Source organism: Dermacentor silvarum, chromosome 3 (genome assembly GCF_013339745.2).
Source record: "Dermacentor silvarum isolate Dsil-2018 chromosome 3, BIME_Dsil_1.4, whole genome shotgun sequence".
In the NCBI taxonomy this organism is placed as follows: domain Eukaryota; kingdom Metazoa; phylum Arthropoda; class Arachnida; order Ixodida; family Ixodidae; genus Dermacentor; species Dermacentor silvarum.
Window position 1 is genome coordinate 185,787,827 of NC_051156.1, and position 20,494 is coordinate 185,808,320.

Sequence of the window (20,494 nt, forward strand, 5' to 3'; positions counted from 1 at the left end):
ATCGGCAGACGTTCACGAACCAACGCGGCTTCCCGTTCTCGAAGGTCGGGTTCTGCCGCTCGCTTCGTACGTTTACGTTGAACTTCACGGTCCCGAACCTGAGGTTCTGCTGCTCGACGTTCACGAACCAACGCGGCTTCCCGTTCTCGAAGCTCAGGATCCGCTGCTCGACGTTGACGTTTCGAAGCGGCTTCGCATTGGCGAACTGAATCTGGATCCGCTGCGCGTCGCCGACGTTTACGTTCTGCGTCGCGAGCTCTTCTCTGCGCAGCCTTGTCTTCAGAGGTGCTCGCGGTTCTGTTAATGAACTGGCTGCTGCTGTTTGAAGATGTACCAGACAGTTCGTTGACAGATTCGTTGGCGTCCATTCAGCGCATCGGACGGCGCAGCGTGACTAAACCGAAGCAGCAACTGAGGCAGCGGCGTATGCACCGGGTTTATATAAGCAGCTGGCGCGGAGAGGAGGAGGAGAGAGTGAGGCGCGCATGCGCGCGCTATCGCACAGGTGGCGGATGAAGACACGGAGGGAGAAGCGCGTTATCGAACAGATGGCGTGGAGAGGGGGAGAGGAGGAGAGAGGCGTTATCGCACAGCTGGCGTGGAGAGAATGAGGAGAGGTGCGGACGGACGCCGACGCCAACGACGCCGCGGGACAGGCCGCCGCTATAAGATGCTCCGCATCTAAAACCATCTCTAAATCCAAAACAATTCGGGGTAGCTTGCACTAGTGGCGCAAGGCTAAAGACGCAGCTGAGCTGATCGGTTCATAGCTGGTCCTGGCTAAACGAAGTGATGCTAAGTTATGCGAAGTAATGCCAAGTGATGCTGAGTTATACGAAGTGTATAAGTGTATAAGCATTTCCTCGTGGTCTGTGGCATTGGGGAACGCCTCGCGAAGCACTTGCAGTCCGAGCACACGTAGGGCAAGTGGGGCGAAAGCTATGCACAGTGCACGGGCGGCGCGCAGCAGATAACACGACGGGATGACGTCACGGCGCATGCGCAGTAGCGCGCAGCTGGTGGGAGCTCGGTCGAGCCGTCACCGGAGGCTCCTGTTGCAGTCACGGACACCGCGAGCGTTCGGCGCTAATGCGGAGAAACGTAGAAGCGCGGATGGCGTCGGCAGCACCTCTGCGCGTTGCCTCGTTGGTGCTGCGACAATTTGTTTCTCTCTCTCTCTCGCTCTCATTTTCTGTTTCTCCCTGCCGAGCATAGCGCGCGACGCTCCGCGAGGTGGTTGCTAGGCAACGCAGTGGCAGGCGGCACACATTACCGCCGGCTTAAACAGCTCCGCTGTTAAAACCAGAAAGATAAGGTCATGCTGATGATTACCGCAGGGCAATTCACTGAGACTTAGGACATCCTTAAAACGCCAGGTACACAGAGTTGACGAAGCAGGTGTTTGGAGTGGAACCAGTGTTCACCGACTACGTACCCACATCAAAGACAGGCAGGGGCGTAGCCAGAAATTTTTTTTCGGGGGGGGTTCACAGGCCCGACTGGGGGGGGGGGGGGGGGGCAAGCTTCTGCTTTCCTCTAGGTCACGTGATCGATAATAAATGTCGGTAGTTTAGGCACACTCTATACATGTATATCAAAGACATGGGACCCCCCCCCCCCCCTCCCATTCGCGTGTGCGTGTGCTTGTGAAGAAATTAAGTAAAAAGTAAAGTAAAGTAAGCTCAGTAAATACAGTAAGTACGACAGGTACAGTGGGCGTTTGGAGCAACGGTCTCTCATCGCGCCACTGAATGGACCAGTCTTCGAAAACACATCATTGAGACGACCCCTGCGATCGGAGAAGACATCATTAACTGTTAATTTCCGTTAAGCGTAGATGGCGTCGTCCTCGTCGGGGCGAAGTGCGTTTCACTAGTCAAGGACGGCTATACGCGTGAAAATGCACGTGTGACCAGGCTATACCTACTCCCATAGCAATAGCTTGTTCGCTGCGTCTTTGCGCTAGAAAACTTAAATACGCGCAAAAACGCGTAAGGCTTTTTTTTTTTTTTTCGCAGCTTTCGTTGCCCTGCTCCCTCATACGAGAGGGTTGCATTTTCTGCGGGAAGTGCATTGGCCGCTGTGTCTTCCGCTGTGTGCGAGCGTGCAGCCGTCATTTGCCTTTACGTAAACAGATTCAGAATTGTACAGAATATTTCACCGCACAGCATAGATATGGCATGTGTACGCATTTTAAGTAGTGCGTGCAACTCATTTCTGCTTCACTTACGCCGGTGCAAACAGGAAGCGGCTTTGTACCTCACAGAATCTCGACTTATTGGTGTACTAGTGATGCAGGAATGAACTCCGGTATTGTTCAGCACATAGTGCACATAATCAATTTCTCAGGACGCGTGAACTCCGACGAGAACTGTCAGCGCCTGCAACAAGAGTTTACTTACGCTGTACTGCGCACAGCAGTAATTCATGCTTGTCGGCTGTCTGTTTCGTGCATTCTATTGCGAGTCGGTGGAATTTCACTGCTGTCATCAACCCCTACGTGTGTACATTGCTGGTTTGGGATTCCACAACTGAAACAGCAACTACCAGCCTTCCGTAATTGCTGGTTTGTGATTCAACAACACAACAGTAATTACCAGCCTTCCGTAGTGGCGCAATCACAAACAAGAGATGTTTCTCGCGCAGACTAAGCCTACGTTCACACTTGGGAAGCGGCAAACGGGCGGAAAGGCCAAAGCGGCCGGAAAATTTTTTCCGCGCCTGTCCAAGTTGTTCACATTTGTTTTGCTACCGCCGCGGCCGCCGCTGCCGTTTTCGTCCAGATCCATCTGGTCTGCGTACGTTTGTCGGCGTGGTGGCGCTCATTATCGCATTATGTTAGGGTGCCTTGATGCCCGCGCCGAATTTTTTTTTCCGAATTTTCCGAATTTTTCCGACTATCCGAATTTTTTTTTATCTCGTCTTTCCACATAACCTTCAGGCGCCACACAGTACATATATTATTCATGTACATATCTCTTTCATGATTGATTGTACTAGACATTATAAGTAAATGTATTTTGTGCATCGTTTGGTTTCTTGTGTGTACTACGCAAGATTGACACAGACAAGTTACGTTACATATTTCTCTACAGCACTAACTAAACCTTATTTTCACATCGCAGTTATTTTTACGCCAGCTTAATCCTGTCAGCACACAGTTTTGTGGGAAAAAAAGCAATATTGCGCGTAGATATTGTCAAATAATTGCAACGAACGCGAAGAGCACGCGCAACGCAAGGGAAACTAACCGCCGTGGCCGAGTGGCTGGCTACGGTAAAGGAGGCGTGACGTGTAAACCAAAATACAACAGCGAAAAAGAAAAACTTCCACACACAGGGGGTCGCAAACCTTATATACCAAGCATCGAAGCGCAAAAAAAAAATAGCGCGTATTTCAAACATACACACGGCATATTAAATGTAAATTGAATTAGGCAACTTGGGGCATGTTCCCGGCGCCATACATTTACGTCTTGGACCTTAGACGAGTTAACGGCTATTGGTTATAAAGATGTGCAGATGCGATACCGATAAAAAAAATCCTCATCAAGGCAAAGCATTTGGAAGTGCGCCGCGAGTAACACTATTTATGAACGCAAGCGTAGCTGAGTCTCAGCTCGTGTGACTCAATATGGCGGCGCCAGCGGGGTTGTCTCCACCCTGGACGGCGGCGCTGGTCATCGAGGCACCCTACATTATGTCGAGCGGTATGTTCATTCTTTGACCCACGTACCGTCATCAAAAGTGATCATTTTACGCAACTTCGCGTGTCATCTGCGACCTTCGGTAAATTCCTCGTTGGCGTTCCGTAATTCTCCGCACACGGGCGCGGTAGCGCTGAGTGCCTAGGCGTGAGAATATTTCTTTAATAGCTTTTATTTACAAGTTGTAATAACATTTCATCATTTCGTATTGTCGGCGCCTCCAGGACACCAAAGAGGCAACGGGAACACCACAGCTAAAACCCGGGCTGGCCCTTGTGTTGGGGCTCGCCAAAGCCTGCGCGTCCTACGTGAGACCTACGCTCCCAATCTATCGTCGCGACGAGAAAAGCACCCCGCGACTTCTGCAACATATCGTACACGTGCGAGGATAATTATGGAGCGCCAACGAGGAATCTGCCTAATTATTGTCTGCCGTGGAAGTGGAAGAAGAAATGGCTTTTATACTTCTACCTACTTGTTTTCTAGAAATGGACAATGAATAAACAGAAGACGCGGACACCTCGGAAACGGCGGTTGTGGGTTCGCCTGGCTTTGCAAAAGCGCAAGAAGTTGGGTCACGCCAAGGCTTCGTTGCCGCACCTCCGGTTGCGCGACGTTGAATACCATCGCGAGTATTGCTGACAGTACGTTTTAGTGCCACTCTTGTCGTAGAGCAAGGGCTGGTTCTTGATCACGTCGATCAGCATTACAGCCTACACTTCTGGTGCCATGTTCAATATTACGACCGGTTGTTTACATGACAGTGTAGCTTGCAGTGAAGCAGAACGATTTTCCGCCGCGTTTTCGCTTCGCCATGGCGAAAAAATCGGCCCGAGACTGATTTGGCTTGCAGCCTGTTTTTCTGCCTGTTTTGCCGCCTAGGCGGGCGGATTTTTGCAAGATTTTGCCGCTTCCTACAGCTTCGAGACCAAGTGTGAACGTAGCCTAAGATCCTGCGCGAGCGCGGCCTTACCGGCACCTGAAGGGAAGCGGCGGAAATGTATACCGGAGATTTCGACCACCTGGGGTCTTTAACGTGCACCTAAATCTAAGTAAACGGGCCTCGAGCGTTTTTGCCATCATCTAAAATGCGGCTGCCGCATTTGTTGCTTCATTTGTTGCACATTTGTTGCTTTAGAATGCGGCCGCCACATTCTCGCCCAAAACTTCACAGAGTGTCAAAGCCTTGACAAACACCGTGACAGTTTTTTCCATATGCAGACATGATTCGCTGTAAATTACCAACCAAACGGAAGCCCCAGGAATGAAATTGTGATAGTAGCACCGGTTTCATGAATTATGTCAGCGCGAAGCGACGAAAACAAAGGGCGGGTAAGTGGGGGGGGGGGGGGGGGGGTTGAACCCCCCCCTTCCCCTCCCTGGCTACGCCACTGAAGACAGGTGTGTTACTTGACCATGCCCGTCAGCGTACTCAATGACTTCAGAACTTTCTAATAAGTGTCCTACTTCTAGATGCACCATTCCCTAGCCTACATACTATCTGCCTAATGCAACGGTACCGAAGCGATGGAGAAGGAATCGGCAAGTGAATAAAGTCGGAAGAGTAACGTCATCAAGATGCCTCTCCATCATTACATTATTGTTCGCTATATGGCTACATTGCTTGATTGGTAATCGCATTAATGTCGACAGTCTTCATATGAGTTCTCCGAAAATTTTAAAAAAGAATAATTTTAGGTTTCATTCCTCAATGAAAAAAAAAAAGATCGTAATTAACGTTCTGGTTTGGTAAAAAATAACGCGTTTTTTTTTTTTTCGGTTCAGCTCTGGTTCGATACTCTGCCTCTGACTTTTATTATTTATATGTGGAAATATTAAGTTATTCCAAGTCCCATCGAAAACCTCACAATCTCACTAATTTCAGGCGATAGCTTTGGAAGAAACCTTGCCGGATCTTATTCACGCCCGTCCACGGAGCTCAAGTCGTCACCCGTGGTCCCCCCCTTTTTTTTTTTTTTTTTTTTTTTTTTTTGAACGCTGCACGATAAGGCGGCTCGCTCTGGCATATCTCCAGCTTCCCATGCGGCGCATATCGACTCTACCATTATCTATGTAGCAATCGCTTGATAGATTCGCCTCGGCGGCTTCGCTCACTTCCCCTTGTTCTCTCTAGAGATTAGCATTCTCTTTTCCGCGAACAGCCAAACAGAAACTGCCACTGCGCGACGGAGTCCCTCGAGCATGTCCTAGAGGATATTCTTTAGCCGTTGCCATTTTCGTCAAAGCTTTCCGCGAGGCTCCACAGGTGGCTCTGGCTGTCTGCTTTTTTGTGTCGCCATGCGGGGCGACACCGGGAACGGCAAACGGAGGCATCCAACAAAGAAGGCTCGCTCGTCGCTGGCTCCATCGCACGAATCGCGCGTTTTCCTCAGCCGGAAACGCGAGAAAGCGGACGTCGGTGAAATGTCGTTCAAGGTCAGACCCGCCGTACGCGAGGACTGCGCCGCCATACTGGGCCTGATCCGCGAGTTGGCCGACTACGAGCGGATGCTGGATCAAGTCAGGTCGACCGCCACCGACCTCGAAGAGCACCTCTACTCGGACGACAACGAAGTGCGCTGGGCTTCTGCCAACGTAGCCACGACGGCGGCGGGCGACGGCGAGCACGTGATCGGCTTCGTTCTCTACTTCTTCGTTTTCGACCCGCTGACTCTCGAGCGCGTGGCGTACATGGAGGACCTGTACGTGCAGCCCGTGCACCGAGGTCGGGGCGTCGGCCTGGCGCTGTGGCGCTCGGTCGCGGACCACGGTCTTCGGCGCTCGTGCGAGGTGCTCAACTTCGAGGTGCTCGACTGGAACGCGCCGTCGCTGGAGTTCTACGCCAAGCGGGGTGCCGCCAACATCACGCGCTCGCGAGGTTACCAGCACCTCAGGTTCTCCGCTAGTCCCTGCGGTTCTTTTCTAAGCGCTCGGGATGGTTCGCGCTGAAAGTGCGATTCGTGTTGCTGCACGCGTTTCTTGGCGAACCATCTTTCGTAGCTGCTTTAAAGTGTGCTCCCGAGACTCCCACTTTATGTATAGCTCACTAAGCGCCACGTTGGCCCAGTGGCCCTTGCAAAAAGTTTCTGTGAGCAAAGTCCCGGGTTCGATTATGGTCACGACAGTTGCATTCCTACTGGCCGAAATAGAAATGTTCTCGTGCACTTACTTATCTTTGGGTGCCTACGTTGTTACTTATGAAGGGGGGGGAAAAAATGTTAGCGCGAGGCCAAACCTGGTTTGCGTATTCAGATACATATGCAAAACGCGAAAACGCTTTTTTTTTTTTAGACTATACTGCTGGACCGATTTGAATGAAATTTGTTGTACTTCAGGGAGAAAGCTAATTTGTACAACTCTAGGATGCAGAATTTTGACTTAAGATCTGTATGTCTAGCAAAAGTAGACGAAAACTCGTAAGCTAAAACATAATACAAGCACGACGTTCAAGAAAACTTTATCCGGAGTCTTGCACTGCGTCGTCTGCAGATCGTGGCTTTGCGACGCTGTGGTATACGGGGTGATCAAAATTAAGCTTTGCAGACTTCTAAACAATTAAGATAAAAATCAAAATTTAAACATAATTTATGCGGCCAGGATGTGACGCAACAGCCGCGTCGCATCGGGGAGAAGCTTCGCGCGAGGGTTTTGCATGCTTGATGAAAAATCTGCAGGCGGATAGGTCGGAACACGGGCACGCTGGAAGGATTCTACCCAATGTAAATGTGTCCGACCTCTAAATTTCCAACATGAACATGCCCGCTCACAGCAGTCACCAAGAAGCTTGAATTTTATTCAAATTAGGTGGCTGGTGGTGACAACTATCATCTGACTTTGTGTCTCCTTGGCCACATAACGTATGTACAGAAGTGGATTTCACGCACCTCTCAGCACCTAAATTTAAGGAATCTGTAGAGCTTAATTTTGATCAGCCTATATACATGTTTATATGAAGTCACCTAAATATATATAGTGAAGCCAAGGAACGCATATGGGCACTTAGCTGTGCTTGCAGTTGAAATGAAGAAAATAATGAAGAATACGTGAAATAAAAGTGGTCGAAAGGTTATAACTTGTCGCCGATCGGTTCGATAATTCGTGCTTGCATTTTACGTGATTTCAGTTGTGATCACGCACGTGCTGCGTCGTATACGCTGACGATGTACCAATGGTCGCTCATGCATGTGACCATGAGCCACGCTTACACGAATGCGACAGTTGCGCATCGCATCGCATTTCTAGCGCGCCGCATTCGCATGTAAACAACGGTGATGCGCTATAGGAAGTCGCATCGCATTAATGCGTCCGGCGAGGGTGTAGATTTACGGGCGCGCGTCGACTCACGCATGTGGAGCTGTACGTTCTCGCGAGAGTTATGATGCGCTGCCAGTAGCGCACCCAGGATCTCTGCCAGGGGGGGGGTTAACAGTTTGCCAATACCATCTAAACAGCGCTAATTTCACTTTCTTCGGGGGAAATTGTCAAAAAAGGCGCTTTTTGCGAGTGTGCAGACGATTGCGCGTCTTACATCTTAGTTGCAGTACTGAAATGCGTAAGGAAAGAAAAGGGGTTAAACAAAAGAGGGGTTTAAGTCGGCCTCAGGGGGGGGTTACAACCCCCGAATCACCCCCCGTCGGTGCGCCACTGTGCGCTGCATGTAAACGGCGTCGCATCGGCTTTCGCAAATGCGCTTCGAAATGCGATGCGCTACTTTCGCATCCACGTAAATGCGGCTATAATAGAACTTTCGGAGAACGTTGTTCGGCGGTGCTGAACTCGTCGGCGAAATCGCTAGTGCGGTAGGAACGGGTAAGAGAAAACAACGCGACTCATCAGATACACGCCATATTCAGTATGCTTATAGTCTTTGATATAATATATAGGTTCAAATAAATGGGGGAAAAAATCATCAGTGGCGATTTAGTGGAAAATGCCGGAGAAATGCGTAAGCATTTCGTCACACCTCTCTGAAGTCCTGGATCCACGATTTAAACCACGTTCACCGCATTGCAAAGTGTCGTTCAGGAACTCAATCGAAACACGTCCCTGTCTCTTCGAGGAGCGAAGCGCAACTGATGGTGGTGGTCCGGAGCTGGCAGAGCTATTCATACCGCTTTAACCGCGTAACTTGAGCCAAACTTTTAAAAAAATGTGAATGCCACGTAGCTCAAGAGAACCAAGGTAATGCTGTTTGCCGTCGCTTGGGGATACTCAGATTACTTTTTTTTTTTTTGCATTCCGCCTAATTAGGGTAAGGCGGGGCAAAATGAGAGAGACATTTGCAAATTGTGAATATTTTTTTCATTTCATTCAGTACTATAAAAGAGGAACATTCGTTTGGGAACAAGGTATCTGGTTCATAAACATGGCTATGTTTCCACTGCTTAAAAGTTTAAGAAAACACAAATACGAAACGTCATAAATGCCTCATTTTGCCCCAACATGCGGGGCAAAATGAGACGCAGCGTGGGGAAAAACGAGACCGTCTCAAAAAAGTTAGGTAGTTCATTTCTTGCAGGAGAAACACTTCAGTTTATCTCCCTGAGCATCCACGCACTCTTCATGAACCCACTGCTTACACTCCACGCACTGAATCAAAACAGAGCCTGGCGCTACGGTGCTAGCGAGCGGTGGACGCAGTTTTCGGTATCGCATACTGTGATTTCTTGTCGGCAAATTCACCCATCATTTTGAGACACACTTTTCGCGACTCCGCACAGGACAGCGATCCGACGTGCTAGGGCGTAGCAGCGCGTGCGCTCAACGCACCGCGCACGGGTTTGGACGGAACTTTGGCTGGGCGCATCAGGCTAAGCAAACGTTGATACAGGCGCCCGTCTGTTATCGTTAAACATGTTGTACCATCTTCGTATATGCCTCCCTACCGGGCGGTGTAAGCATTTTCGCTGCACACTAAATAGGGAGCCTACATGCAAGCGCTGTTTGCATGTAGGCTCCCTAACACTAAAACTGTCGTAGCGCCCCCTCCCCTGTCCAGCGCTGGTTCACCATAGGCTCCCTACGTATTACGTTTTCTTTACAAGCGGCTTTAGCAAGCGACCCCCTATGCTGACCATACTGATAGACGTTTTGCATCGAAACATATAGCTGCAGGCACATTTACCCTACTTGTGCAGTTGTTATTTTAAAGGATATGAAGGAATTGTTAAAATAATTTTTTGTGAATTCTTACATTAACGTTGTTTATAATGCACATTAGATATGAAGACGAAATTTGCAGACCATCCAGAGCTAGTTTAGTGGCTTTTCAAGATATCGTATGTTTGCATTCTGTATAAATTTCGCTCTATTAGCGGTGGCCCGCGGAGAATAGCGCATAGTGCAATACTGAATTCAGTGCGTTCAATTCCACCTCACCCTTAATATAAAAGGCACGATTTACGCTACTGCAGTTGGCGAACCAGGATAGTGCGGAGCCCCAGAACGCGGATATGCGTAGGCAAAAACTTTCGCAGATGTATGCCAATTAGAACGCCTGATACATGAAAGCGAAGCTGTGCAAGCGACTCCTCACACTCTCCGCAATCACTAAGGGACCACGACGCCGCCTGGGCGTTATCGCAGACTCCATGGTGACACGGTCGCTTCGGGACTTCACTGCCGCAGCCGTACAATCTCCTAGATGACCTCCAACGTGGAGGCGGTGATATGCGACGGGAGAAACAACAATTACGGACTACTGGAGATAAAAGAAATACAATAGTCGCGAAGAAATTACTTTATTTACAAGTGAGGTATAAGCAGAGTAAGTTTTATTTTTTTAGTCAGTGCTACTCATACCTTGTATATACATCGGTACCACACAAGCGTTATACCTCTCGAGTATTAGTATACGTACGTGTAACGTCTACTACTTATTGGGATAGTTGATTGCACTGATCTCTACTATTGACCTTTTTCACGGCGACGCCGTGGGCGCTGCCATGTTTGATAACGTGGAGGCGCGTCCATTGCATGCCTTAGCTGTCCCCGTTGCCTCTATGTTTACAATAGATGTACACGACGCCCGTGCGGCTTTGCAAACTTCTGTTTCGACGGACATTGTAGACGGTGACTGGGTGGACGATACGCGGAGCTCTGGCTACAGCTTTAACAGATATGTATGCGCTTTCGGAGCTCATTACGCTTTGTCCAAACGGCGCGAGCAGCACCGGCCCTACCAAAGTGGATGTCCGGCAAAACTGTTGCAAGACCACTACACCTGATGATGGGTGTATGAAATGCTCTATTAAGGCGAAAGCCTTATGTGCCTATGTTAGCGGTTTACCTTGGAGAAACTACGCCGTGACGAAAAATGGCCGACGCGGCAAAGAGTAAACACAAGTAAAAAATGCTTGGACTGACGTCACATTTCTCAGGGAGGTTCCTGTAAACAAAGTAAATAAGTGGCGTTGAAAAGAAAATTTGGTACGTTTTGGTCTTGGTAGGAATCGAACCCGGGCCTCCGGGGTCAGAGACGAGCATGCTTCCCTAACGCCACAGCTGCTTCTTTTTCTTCTCTTACATGGTATTTATTGCATCATGTATATGCGAGAAAAATAGTACACGCGAGAAACGTGCAAGCACTAGCCAACACATCTCGTATTCACGGCGCAGAAAGGACCTATAAATCACATTGTTCACATCGTGCCTAAAGCCACAGCTGCTCCAGGGTTCTGGATTACTAAATGTGTGCCTCGTATGTGCGTAATTGCTCACGTCACGTCGCAGCCATCTCGCGGACTAAAGGTGTGGCCTAGTGCGTGCGTCATTGGGCGGCGTACGTGACGGTGCGGTGGAGGTGGCGCCACGTCATGAGTGTATAAAATGAGCGCGTTGATGACGTTCCGAGAGGTCTACAAATGGTGTAATGCTTTCGCTTTCGCACACGTAAGCAGTCTTAAGTGTATGCCAAATTTTACGTTTAGTAATCGCTGTCGCGTCAGGTGCCGGTGCGCAGAAAAGCGGGCGTGCGCGCTCGGCCCATTGACGTCACAGTCGAAGCGATGGAGGAGCGTGCCCGCTCTTGCGGCTCGCGGGGACGGCCGCACCAGTACGAAGAAACGCGTGTCGCTGCGACTGCACGAGCACGATGCTCAAGACATATTGATCCCGATCTGCGGAAGCGAGAAGCGGAACAACGACGGGTACAACGAACGGAAGAAGCCCAGCAACAACTCCGATTGTATAACTTCATGTATTACCAAATGTGCAGTTGGCTTTCGCCTTCTTGTGTTACAAGAGTGCAACACCTGCCGAACTTTTAAATGCGAAGCATTTCTTGGCGAACATTTCCCACTTTGTTAGTATCTATCTATCTATCTATCTATCTATCTATCTATCTATCTAGTCGCTGTGTGGTTGTGTCGGGGCAACACAGCTGAAGTTTGAATGATAGCAGGCCGCGGGAAATCCTGACCCGACATAAAGCGGTACAAGCTTTGCCAGGCAAAGCGTGGCGTACGTATCAGTTGCTGCCGCCACTGGCCGAGGCATTCGAATTCAAATTTCCTCGCGCTTGTCGTCACGAGGCATTTCGTTCTGATATGATGGCGGGGCCGAGGCGCTAGGTTTCGATACTGCCTGGATTTACCGTGGAAATTCCATGATAATTATCTCGAATTAGGTGAGATTTGCAAAATCTTTAAAAAGGTGTGGTTGATTCCTCTTTCATACAAACTGGTAGAAGCATGTCTTCACACAATCTGCTGCACGCTTGATTCGTTAACGTACGGTACCCTGCAGCGAAAGACGCACAATTTGCAGGCCAGCGAACGTGTTGCAGGTTTGCTTGGCGAGTGGCGTCCAGCGGCCGAGTCGCTTCGGTGATGGTACGAGCATTTTGGTCCGACTCCGTAGTGTCTTCTGGGCAACCAATCGAGTTTTGAACGCGTTAAGCTTTAGGAATGCGAGTGGCAGATTTCGCAGCGTGCGCCGCGAACGGGCGAAGGCGTTCTCCTTCACGCTGGTGTGTCTCGCCGGACCAAACCGAGATTCGCCCGTCGACGCCGTAGCCTTTCTGCGCCGCTAGAGCAGCAGTAGGCGGCGTGTAAGCACTGCTGATGAATGTTGAACCCACACTCCGTAGGCAACAAGGTGCCATAGGCTAATCATACGCGAAAGACAAACGATGTGGGGAAAGTGCCAGCACCAGGCTATACCGTGTTGGAGCATCCGCTGCGCTGTGACTACCGTAGCGCTCCCTGTCGGCGCTAGTTAGTGTCCCGATGCAGTACATCGCTTAACCGCTCCTAGATGGCGATGTCATCCCTCTCAACAAAAGTCCAAGGTTAGCTATCGCCTAAGAGACGTGACGGTGAAAGCCTTCTAACGCCTACTGCAATTCACTTTAATCCAGCCTTACCCTTCTGAAACCTCCCTAAGCTACCCTAATCATCCTCAATCCTCCTTAATACACCCTAATGCATCTCAATCCACCTTAATCTACCACAATCGACCTTAATCCTCCTTAATCTACCGTAATCCACCATAATCGACTTTAATTCAGTTGCATCCAACCTGATACTCCTTCATGCACCTTAATCGACCATAATCCAGCTTCATCAGCTTATGATGATGGTGGATAATGGTATATCAAGGTGGATGAAGGAGGATTAGGGTGATTAGGGTGCCTTAATGGACCTTAATCCACCCTAATCTACCTTATTCCACATTATTTCACCCTAACCCACATTAATCCACCCCAATCCACTTCTATTCACCGTAACACACCTTTATTCTCCTTCATATACCTTATAATCAACCTTAATCCTCCTTAATGCACATGAATCCACTTTAATCGACATTAATCTACCGTAATCCACCTTAATTCACCCTGTTCCACCTTAATCCAATCACTCATCAATCATTAACTTTGCTAATCGTCACGTAATAGTTTCTGTACCACACAACGCTGCCTTGAAACAGAGATTCTGTGTTTTAATTTTGATTTTTATCTTAATTGTTGAGAAATCTGCAAAGCTTAATTTTGATCACCCCGTATACTACAGCATCGCAAGGCCACGATCAGCAGACGACGCAGTCGAGGAATCCGGATTAATTGTTCACTGCATGTAGATTTAGGAGCAAGCTTTAGCTCGGGAGTGCCCATCTAAACACATGCGAGCGCCGAGATCGTTTTTTTACTACTACGATCTTGATGAGGTTTGTTGCATTTAGAAGCAGAAGATAAAATCTGGCTAAAAAACTTGTATATGAAGTTTACAACTGTGACTCAGCAATACAAATAAAACGCTATCACAATTCTCCAAATTACAATTAATAACACATCTAAACCGGACCAAATTGATGTGTGGTGTACCGCATAGAAGTATACTCCCAAATTTGTGAGTAGTGTATACATTTTCGAAACGCTCGTAAATATTGCGACGATTTCGCGTAACCTGTAAAATTCATATACATTTGTCCGCTTGAGATGTTGTAACATATTCAGCTTACAGAAGGGCGATATGCGTTCCTGGTGCAGATTTACGGCTTCTTGAACGCCGTGCTTGTATTATGTTTTAGTTTGCGAATTTTCGTCTACTTTTGCTGGACATCCAGGTCGTAAGTCAAAATTCTGCATCCTAGAGTTGAAGTGTTTGACTTTCTCACGCAAATGAAACAAATTTCATTCAGATCGGTCCAGGAGTAGTCTAAAAAAAGGCATTTTTGCGTTTTACATGTATATCAGAATACGCAAGTCAGGTATGTCATCGAGGTAACGTGTTTTCCTTTATAAGTATAACAACGTACGCAACCAGAGATAAGTAAGTGCGCGAGAGCATTTGTATTTCGCCCTTAAGAATACACCTGTCGTGGCAGTAATCGAACTCAGGACTTTGCATCCGATTTAAAAGCAGCTACGAAAGATGGTTCGACAAGAAACACTTGCAGGTGACACGAATCGCACTTTCAGCACGAACCTTCTTGAGCGTTTAGGAAAGAGCCGCACGGGCTAGCGGAGAACCTGAGGTGCTGGTAACCTCGCGAGCGCGTGATGTTGGTGGCGCCCCGCTTGGCGTAGAACTCCAGCGAGGGCGCGTTCCAGTCGAGCACCTCGAAGTTGAGCACCTTGCACGAGCGCCGGAGACCGTGGTCCGCCACAGAGCGCCACAGCGCCAGGCCGACGCCCCGACCTCGGTGTGCGGGCTGCACGTACAGCTCATCCATGTACGCCACGCGATCGAGAGTTAGCGGGTCGAAAACGAAGAAGTAGAGAACGAAGCCGATCACGCGCTCGCCGTCACACTCGCCGTCGCCCGCGGCCGTCGTGGCCACGTTCGTACAAGCCAAGCGCAGTTCGTCGTCCGAGAAGAGGTGCTCTTCGAGGTCGGTGGCGGTCAACCTAGCTTGATCCAGCATCCGTTCGTAGTCCGCCAACTCTCGGACCAGGCCCAGTATGGCGGCGCAGTCCTCGCGTACGGCGGGTCTGACCTTGAATGACATTTCACCGACGCCCCCTTCTTGCGTTTCCGGCTGAGGAAAACGCGCGATTCGTGCGATGCTCCGAGCCAGCGACGAGCGAGCCTTTTTTGTTGGATGCCGTCTGCTGCAACGTCGGTGTGCAGCCTCCCTTGGCCGTCCCAGGTGTCGCCTCGCATGGCTAAACTCGTGGCGGACAGCCAGAGCCGTCTGTGGAGCTTTGCGAAAAGCTTTGACGAAAATGGAGACGGCTAAAGAATATCCTCTAGGACATGTTCGAGGGACTCTGTCTCGTAGTCGCAGTTTCTGTTCGGCTGTTCGCGGAAAAGAGAAAGCTAATCTCTAGAGAGAACAAGGGGAAGCGAGCGAAGCCGTCGAGGCGAATCTATCAAGTGATTGCGATATAGATAATGGTAGAGTCGATATACGCCGCATGGGTAGCTGGAGATGTGCCAGAGCGAGCCGCCTTATCGTGCAGCGTTCAAATACAAAAGGCGCGAGCGACGACGTGGACCGCCGTGAGGGAGATCGGCAAGGTTTCTTCCAAAACTATCGCATCAAATTAATGAGATTGTGAGGTTTTCGATAGGAATTCGACTAACTGAACATATCCACGCATATAGAATAAAAGTCAGAGGCAGGGTATCGAACCAGAGCTGAACCGAAAAAAAAAAAAGCACGTTACTTTTTACCAAACCAGAACGTTAATTACGATCTTATTTTTTTCAAGAGGAATGAAACCTAAAAGTGTTCTTTTTTTAAATCTCCGGAGAACTCATATCATGATGACTGTCGACATTATTGCGATTAGCAATCAAGCAATGTAGCCATAGCCAACAATAATGTAGTGATGGAGAGACATCTTGATGACGGCACTCTGGCAACTTTATTCACTTGGCGATTCCTTCTTCCTCGCTTCGGTACCGTCGCGTAAGGCAGATAGTATGCAGGCTAGGGAACGGTGCATCTAGAAGTAGGACACTTATTTGAAAGTTCTGAAGTCATTGAGCACTCTAACGGGCATGGTCAAGTAACCCACCTGTCTTCGATGTGGGTACGCATATAGTCGGTGAACACTTGTTCCACGTCAAATGCCACCTTCGTGAACTCTGTGAACCTGGCGTTTTGAGGATGTCCTAAGTGCACATTGAATTCTCCGGCAGTAATCATCAGCATGCTCTTATCTGTGCAGGCGGCACAGATAAGTGGCAGGCGGCACACATTACCGGCCGTAATGTGTGCCGCCTGCCACTGCGTCTAGCAACCACCGCGCGGAGCGTCGCGTCTATGCTCGGCAGAGAGAAAGAGAAAAGGAGAGCGAGAGAGAGTGCGCGCGTCGCGCGGTATGCTCGGGGGAGATAAAGAGAAAATGAGAGCGAGAGAGAGAGAGAGAGAAACAAATTGTAGCAGCACTAACGAGGCAAAGCGCACAGCTGCTGTTGACGCTATCCGCGCTTCTACGTTTCCCCGCATTAGCGCCGAACGCTCGCGGTGTCCGTGACTGCAGTAGGCGCCTCTGGCGGCGGCTCGGCCGAGTTAGCTGCGCGCTAGTGCGCGTGCGCCGTGACGTCATCCCGGCGTGTCGTCTGCTGGGCGCCGCCCGTACACTGTGCATAGCTTTCGCCCCACTTCCCTTACGTGTGCTCGGACTGCAAGTGCTACTAGAGGCGTTCCCCGATGTCACGGACCACGAGGAAATGCTTACACACTTCGTAAACCTTAGCATCACTTTGCATTACTGCGCATAACTTAGCATCACTTGGTATAGCCAGGACCAGCTAGGAATCAAGAATTTCGCCGACACCGCTCGCCCACTTACCGACTTACCGAAGGACGCTGCTTTCACATCGGGCCTTGCTCAGACCAAAGCCTTTTCCGCCCTTGTACGCTTGTTAACGGATCCTCCATTACTCGCTCATTATGATACATCGCTCCCACTGAACTTCACACGGATGCCAGTGGCCGTGGAAGTGGGACTGCTGCACTCGTTTAATGGCAGCGTAACGCAGAGTGCGTGATTGCATGCGCCAGACGCCTCCTGTCACCCGCCGAGAGGAATTGTTCAATTACTGAACGGGAGTGCCTGGCGTTAGTTTCAGCAGTAGCCAAATTCCACCTCTACTTGTACGGCCGCACATTTTCGGTGGTTACCGATAACCACACCTTGTGCTGGCTCTCGTCACTTAAAGACGATTGTGTGGGTGGGCGCTACGGCTCCAAGAATATTCATTTGCTGTTGTATACAAGTCTGGCCGCTTGCACAAGGACGCCGACTGCCTCTCCCGTCATCCTGTCGACCGCCCGGAAAATGATGCGCATGACAGCGACGCTTGCGTCCGGGCCATCTCTGATCTGCGTGACATTCGCACTGAACAACGGCGTGATGACTCCTTACGTGTTCTCATCAGTCGTCTCCATTCTGGACATTCGGAGCCCACGCGGCGCATGTTCGTACTCCGCGACGACGTTCTCTACACTCGCAGCTTACGCCCTGTGAAGCACTTGAATTTTTACTCGTTGTCAAACGCCATTTTCGGACATCTGTGCTTGAGCATGACGCACCTATCTGCAGGCCACCTCGGCGGCTCTCGTACTTACGACCGCGTACGGCGCCGCATCCACTGGCCAGGCCTGTACCGCTCTGTGTGCCGCCACGTTGCAGCCTGCGCGCTCAGTCAGCGCGGCAAAATAACCTGCTGTACTTCCTACTGGGCGTCTCCCCCTTAGAACTATGCATTCTTTCGCGTCGGTCTCAATCTTCTCGGCCCTTTTCCGACGTCGACCTCTGGCAATAAGTGGATCATTGTCGCGACTGAGTTACGCGACCCGGTACGCGATCACGTTAGCTTTATTTATTTATTTATTTATTTATTTATTTATTTATTTATTTATTTATTTATTTATTTATTTATTTATTTATTTATTTATTTATACAATACTGCAGGCCCAAATGAGGGCCCAAGCAGGAGGGGCAGTAAACATAAATATTTACATATAGATGTATATGTATACATACACACATGAAAAACAAATACTGAAGCAATGCAACATATCTAATGATCAGAAAAAAAATGAGAGCGATGACTGAATACGATAAATAGAAGGTACACTGAAGGAATACAACTTGACAAACATTAGAACAGTACCACACGGAGTTTAAGGCAGCATGAATAAAGGCGATACGCATATATGAGCACTTGCAACCATTCTCGCGAGAAGGGAAAAAGAGAAAGAAAAATCAAGTACCAGAAGTTGATGAACGAGCGACCATTGCAAAATACTGAAAATAATAGAATAAGGAAGATGTGGAATGTATCAAACAAAATTCACGTGTAAAAAAAAAAAGAAGAAAACAGTAGCAAGGCCTGTCGACATAGCAATATCGTTAACATTAAATAAACATGCGTTCAATAGAATCGATGGTTATCAATTGTGATAATGGCAAGGCTGTTCCAATCTGTTACAGTGTGTGGGAAGAAGGAAAACTTAAAGAGGTTAGTTCGAGTGTTATAAGGTGTTGAAGAATCAGCGTGGCGATGCCGTGTTCGACGCGCTGTAAGTGGTTTAACATAAGCCTCAGGGTGGAGGGACAAACAGTTGTTTTTAAGCAAAAAAAAAAAAAAGAAATTTCAGTCGTTGTATTTTCCTACGTAGCTGTAGTGTTTGAATATTATGTTGATTCATTAGGCTAGTAGGACAGTCACTTAAGTCGATATTTAGAAAAAAAATAACCTGACAGCTTTACGTTATATCATCTCTAAAGTGTTAATGTTCATTTTCTTATAGGGATCCCACTCAATGCGTGCATATTCTAGTTTTGGTCGAATGAGTGAAGTGTAAGCCAGTAATCTAGTACAAGAGGCAGCGTGCTTTAGTTTATGCCTGAGGAGACAAAGTTTCCTGAAAGACGAGTTACATACGTTAGAAATGTGGCTCTTCCAGCTGAGGTCACTGGTTATTGTGATTCCAAGGTATTTATCTTGGAATAGTTATCTTGAAAGAGTTGCCCGCAAGCTGTGCAACTGAGCTGGCGGATTTCCTTTTACATGACATCATCCTCCATCACAGCGCACCCCGGCAACTCCTCACTGATCGCGGCCGCAATTTCTTGTCCCAAGTGATGAGGTCAACTTTGGAGAACACAGTGGCTCCGTGCAATGTTCCGACAAAGTCATGCAAATGGGGGACTGGATAGCGGTCCGGCTGTGTTACGTTGTTGAGAGAACGGTAGTCGCCGCATGGACGCCAGTCACCTGGAGTAGACTTTGGGACTAAGTGGAGTGGGGATGACCCCGGACTCGATGATGGGTGCACAATACCGAGTTTAAGCATATGCTCAAATTCGCGTCGGGCATTGTTCAGTCTCTCAGGTGGTAGCCGGCGAGGACGGCCGTGCACTGCAGGAGGTGCTGATGTCACGATATGATGTGTAACGCTGTGCTTGACAGGGCGTGTGATGTTTACAGGAGATGCGAAGCAGGGAAAGTCTTTCAACAAGTTCGTGAATTCGGGATGAATATTTGGTCCTTCTGGTCGAAGGAGCGTTGACGTCATCATCTCCGTGCAGGATGTGATGCCGTGAACACTCAAGTGCGTTGTAGCATCTCGTATCCGGGAGTTATGCATGTCCACAAGGAGTCCGAAGTGGTGAAGAAAATCTGCTCCGATGATCGCATGCTTCACGTCTGCCACAATGAATATTCAATGAAAAGTTCGGCGTAGGCCGAAGTCCATCGTTAGAGATCGCTGCCCATTCGTTGCGATTCGCGTGGCGTTCACGGCTTGCAAATTGTATGTAGTAACATCACGTGGAAGTTCATTTCTGAGTGCGCTTCATGGTGGGGAGGTTTTCGGGAGAGAATTATTCGAACAGTTAACTGCCTGAGGAAAATACTAGGGAAAGGGTGCTTCAGCTTCAAACAGTTCGACACATTACTAATAGAGGTAGACGCAGTGAAATTTTAGACCACTCACATACATTTATGACTATGCTGCCGATGCCGAAGTAATAACTCCTTCGCACTTTTTGACGGGTAGACGTCTTATTGCCTTTCCTCAAGCTCAAGTTAGCGAGAACTCGGGAAGTCCCACAGACACAATGCGCGCCTGGAGATGTCGACAACAAAAACTGAATGACTTTTGGTAGCGCTAGTATAAAAAATACATCTTGACACTAAGAAGCGCGCACAGCAGTTCAGAGAAGCTCGACAACAGTTTAAAAAGTGATGATCTTCTCATTATTAGAGAAAAAGTATCCATTATAGGTTTTGGAAATTAGCTAAATTTGTTAAAATCTTTAAGCGGAACGATGGGTACGTCAGAGCATGCAAACTCCGACTAGCAGACAACACGGAGCTCACGAGA

At 48.8% G+C, this 20,494-nt stretch overlaps 3 protein-coding genes across 3 annotated transcripts in view; 2 read left to right on the top strand and 1 right to left on the bottom strand.

The window, feature by feature from the left end:
- The first annotated feature begins 5,881 nt into the window (after positions 1–5,881).
- Positions 5,882–20,494, top strand: part of LOC119444147 (diamine acetyltransferase 1) — a 478,089-nt gene continuing 463,476 nt past the window's right edge. The window contains exon 1 of the mRNA XM_037708609.2: positions 5,882–5,972. The gene's annotated coding sequence lies outside the window, so the exon portion shown is untranslated. The remainder of the gene's footprint in view (positions 5,973–20,494) is intronic.
- LOC119446245 (diamine acetyltransferase 1) lies at positions 5,908–6,988 on the top strand. The gene has a single exon (XM_037710627.2). The coding sequence runs from the start codon at positions 6,005–6,007 to the stop codon at positions 6,653–6,655; it is 651 nt and encodes a 216-aa protein (XP_037566555.2). The 5' UTR covers positions 5,908–6,004; the 3' UTR covers positions 6,656–6,988.
- LOC119446244 (diamine acetyltransferase 1-like) lies at positions 14,405–15,431 on the bottom strand. The gene has a single exon (XM_037710626.2). The coding sequence runs from the start codon at positions 15,152–15,154 to the stop codon at positions 14,621–14,623; it is 534 nt and encodes a 177-aa protein (XP_037566554.1). The 5' UTR covers positions 15,155–15,431; the 3' UTR covers positions 14,405–14,620.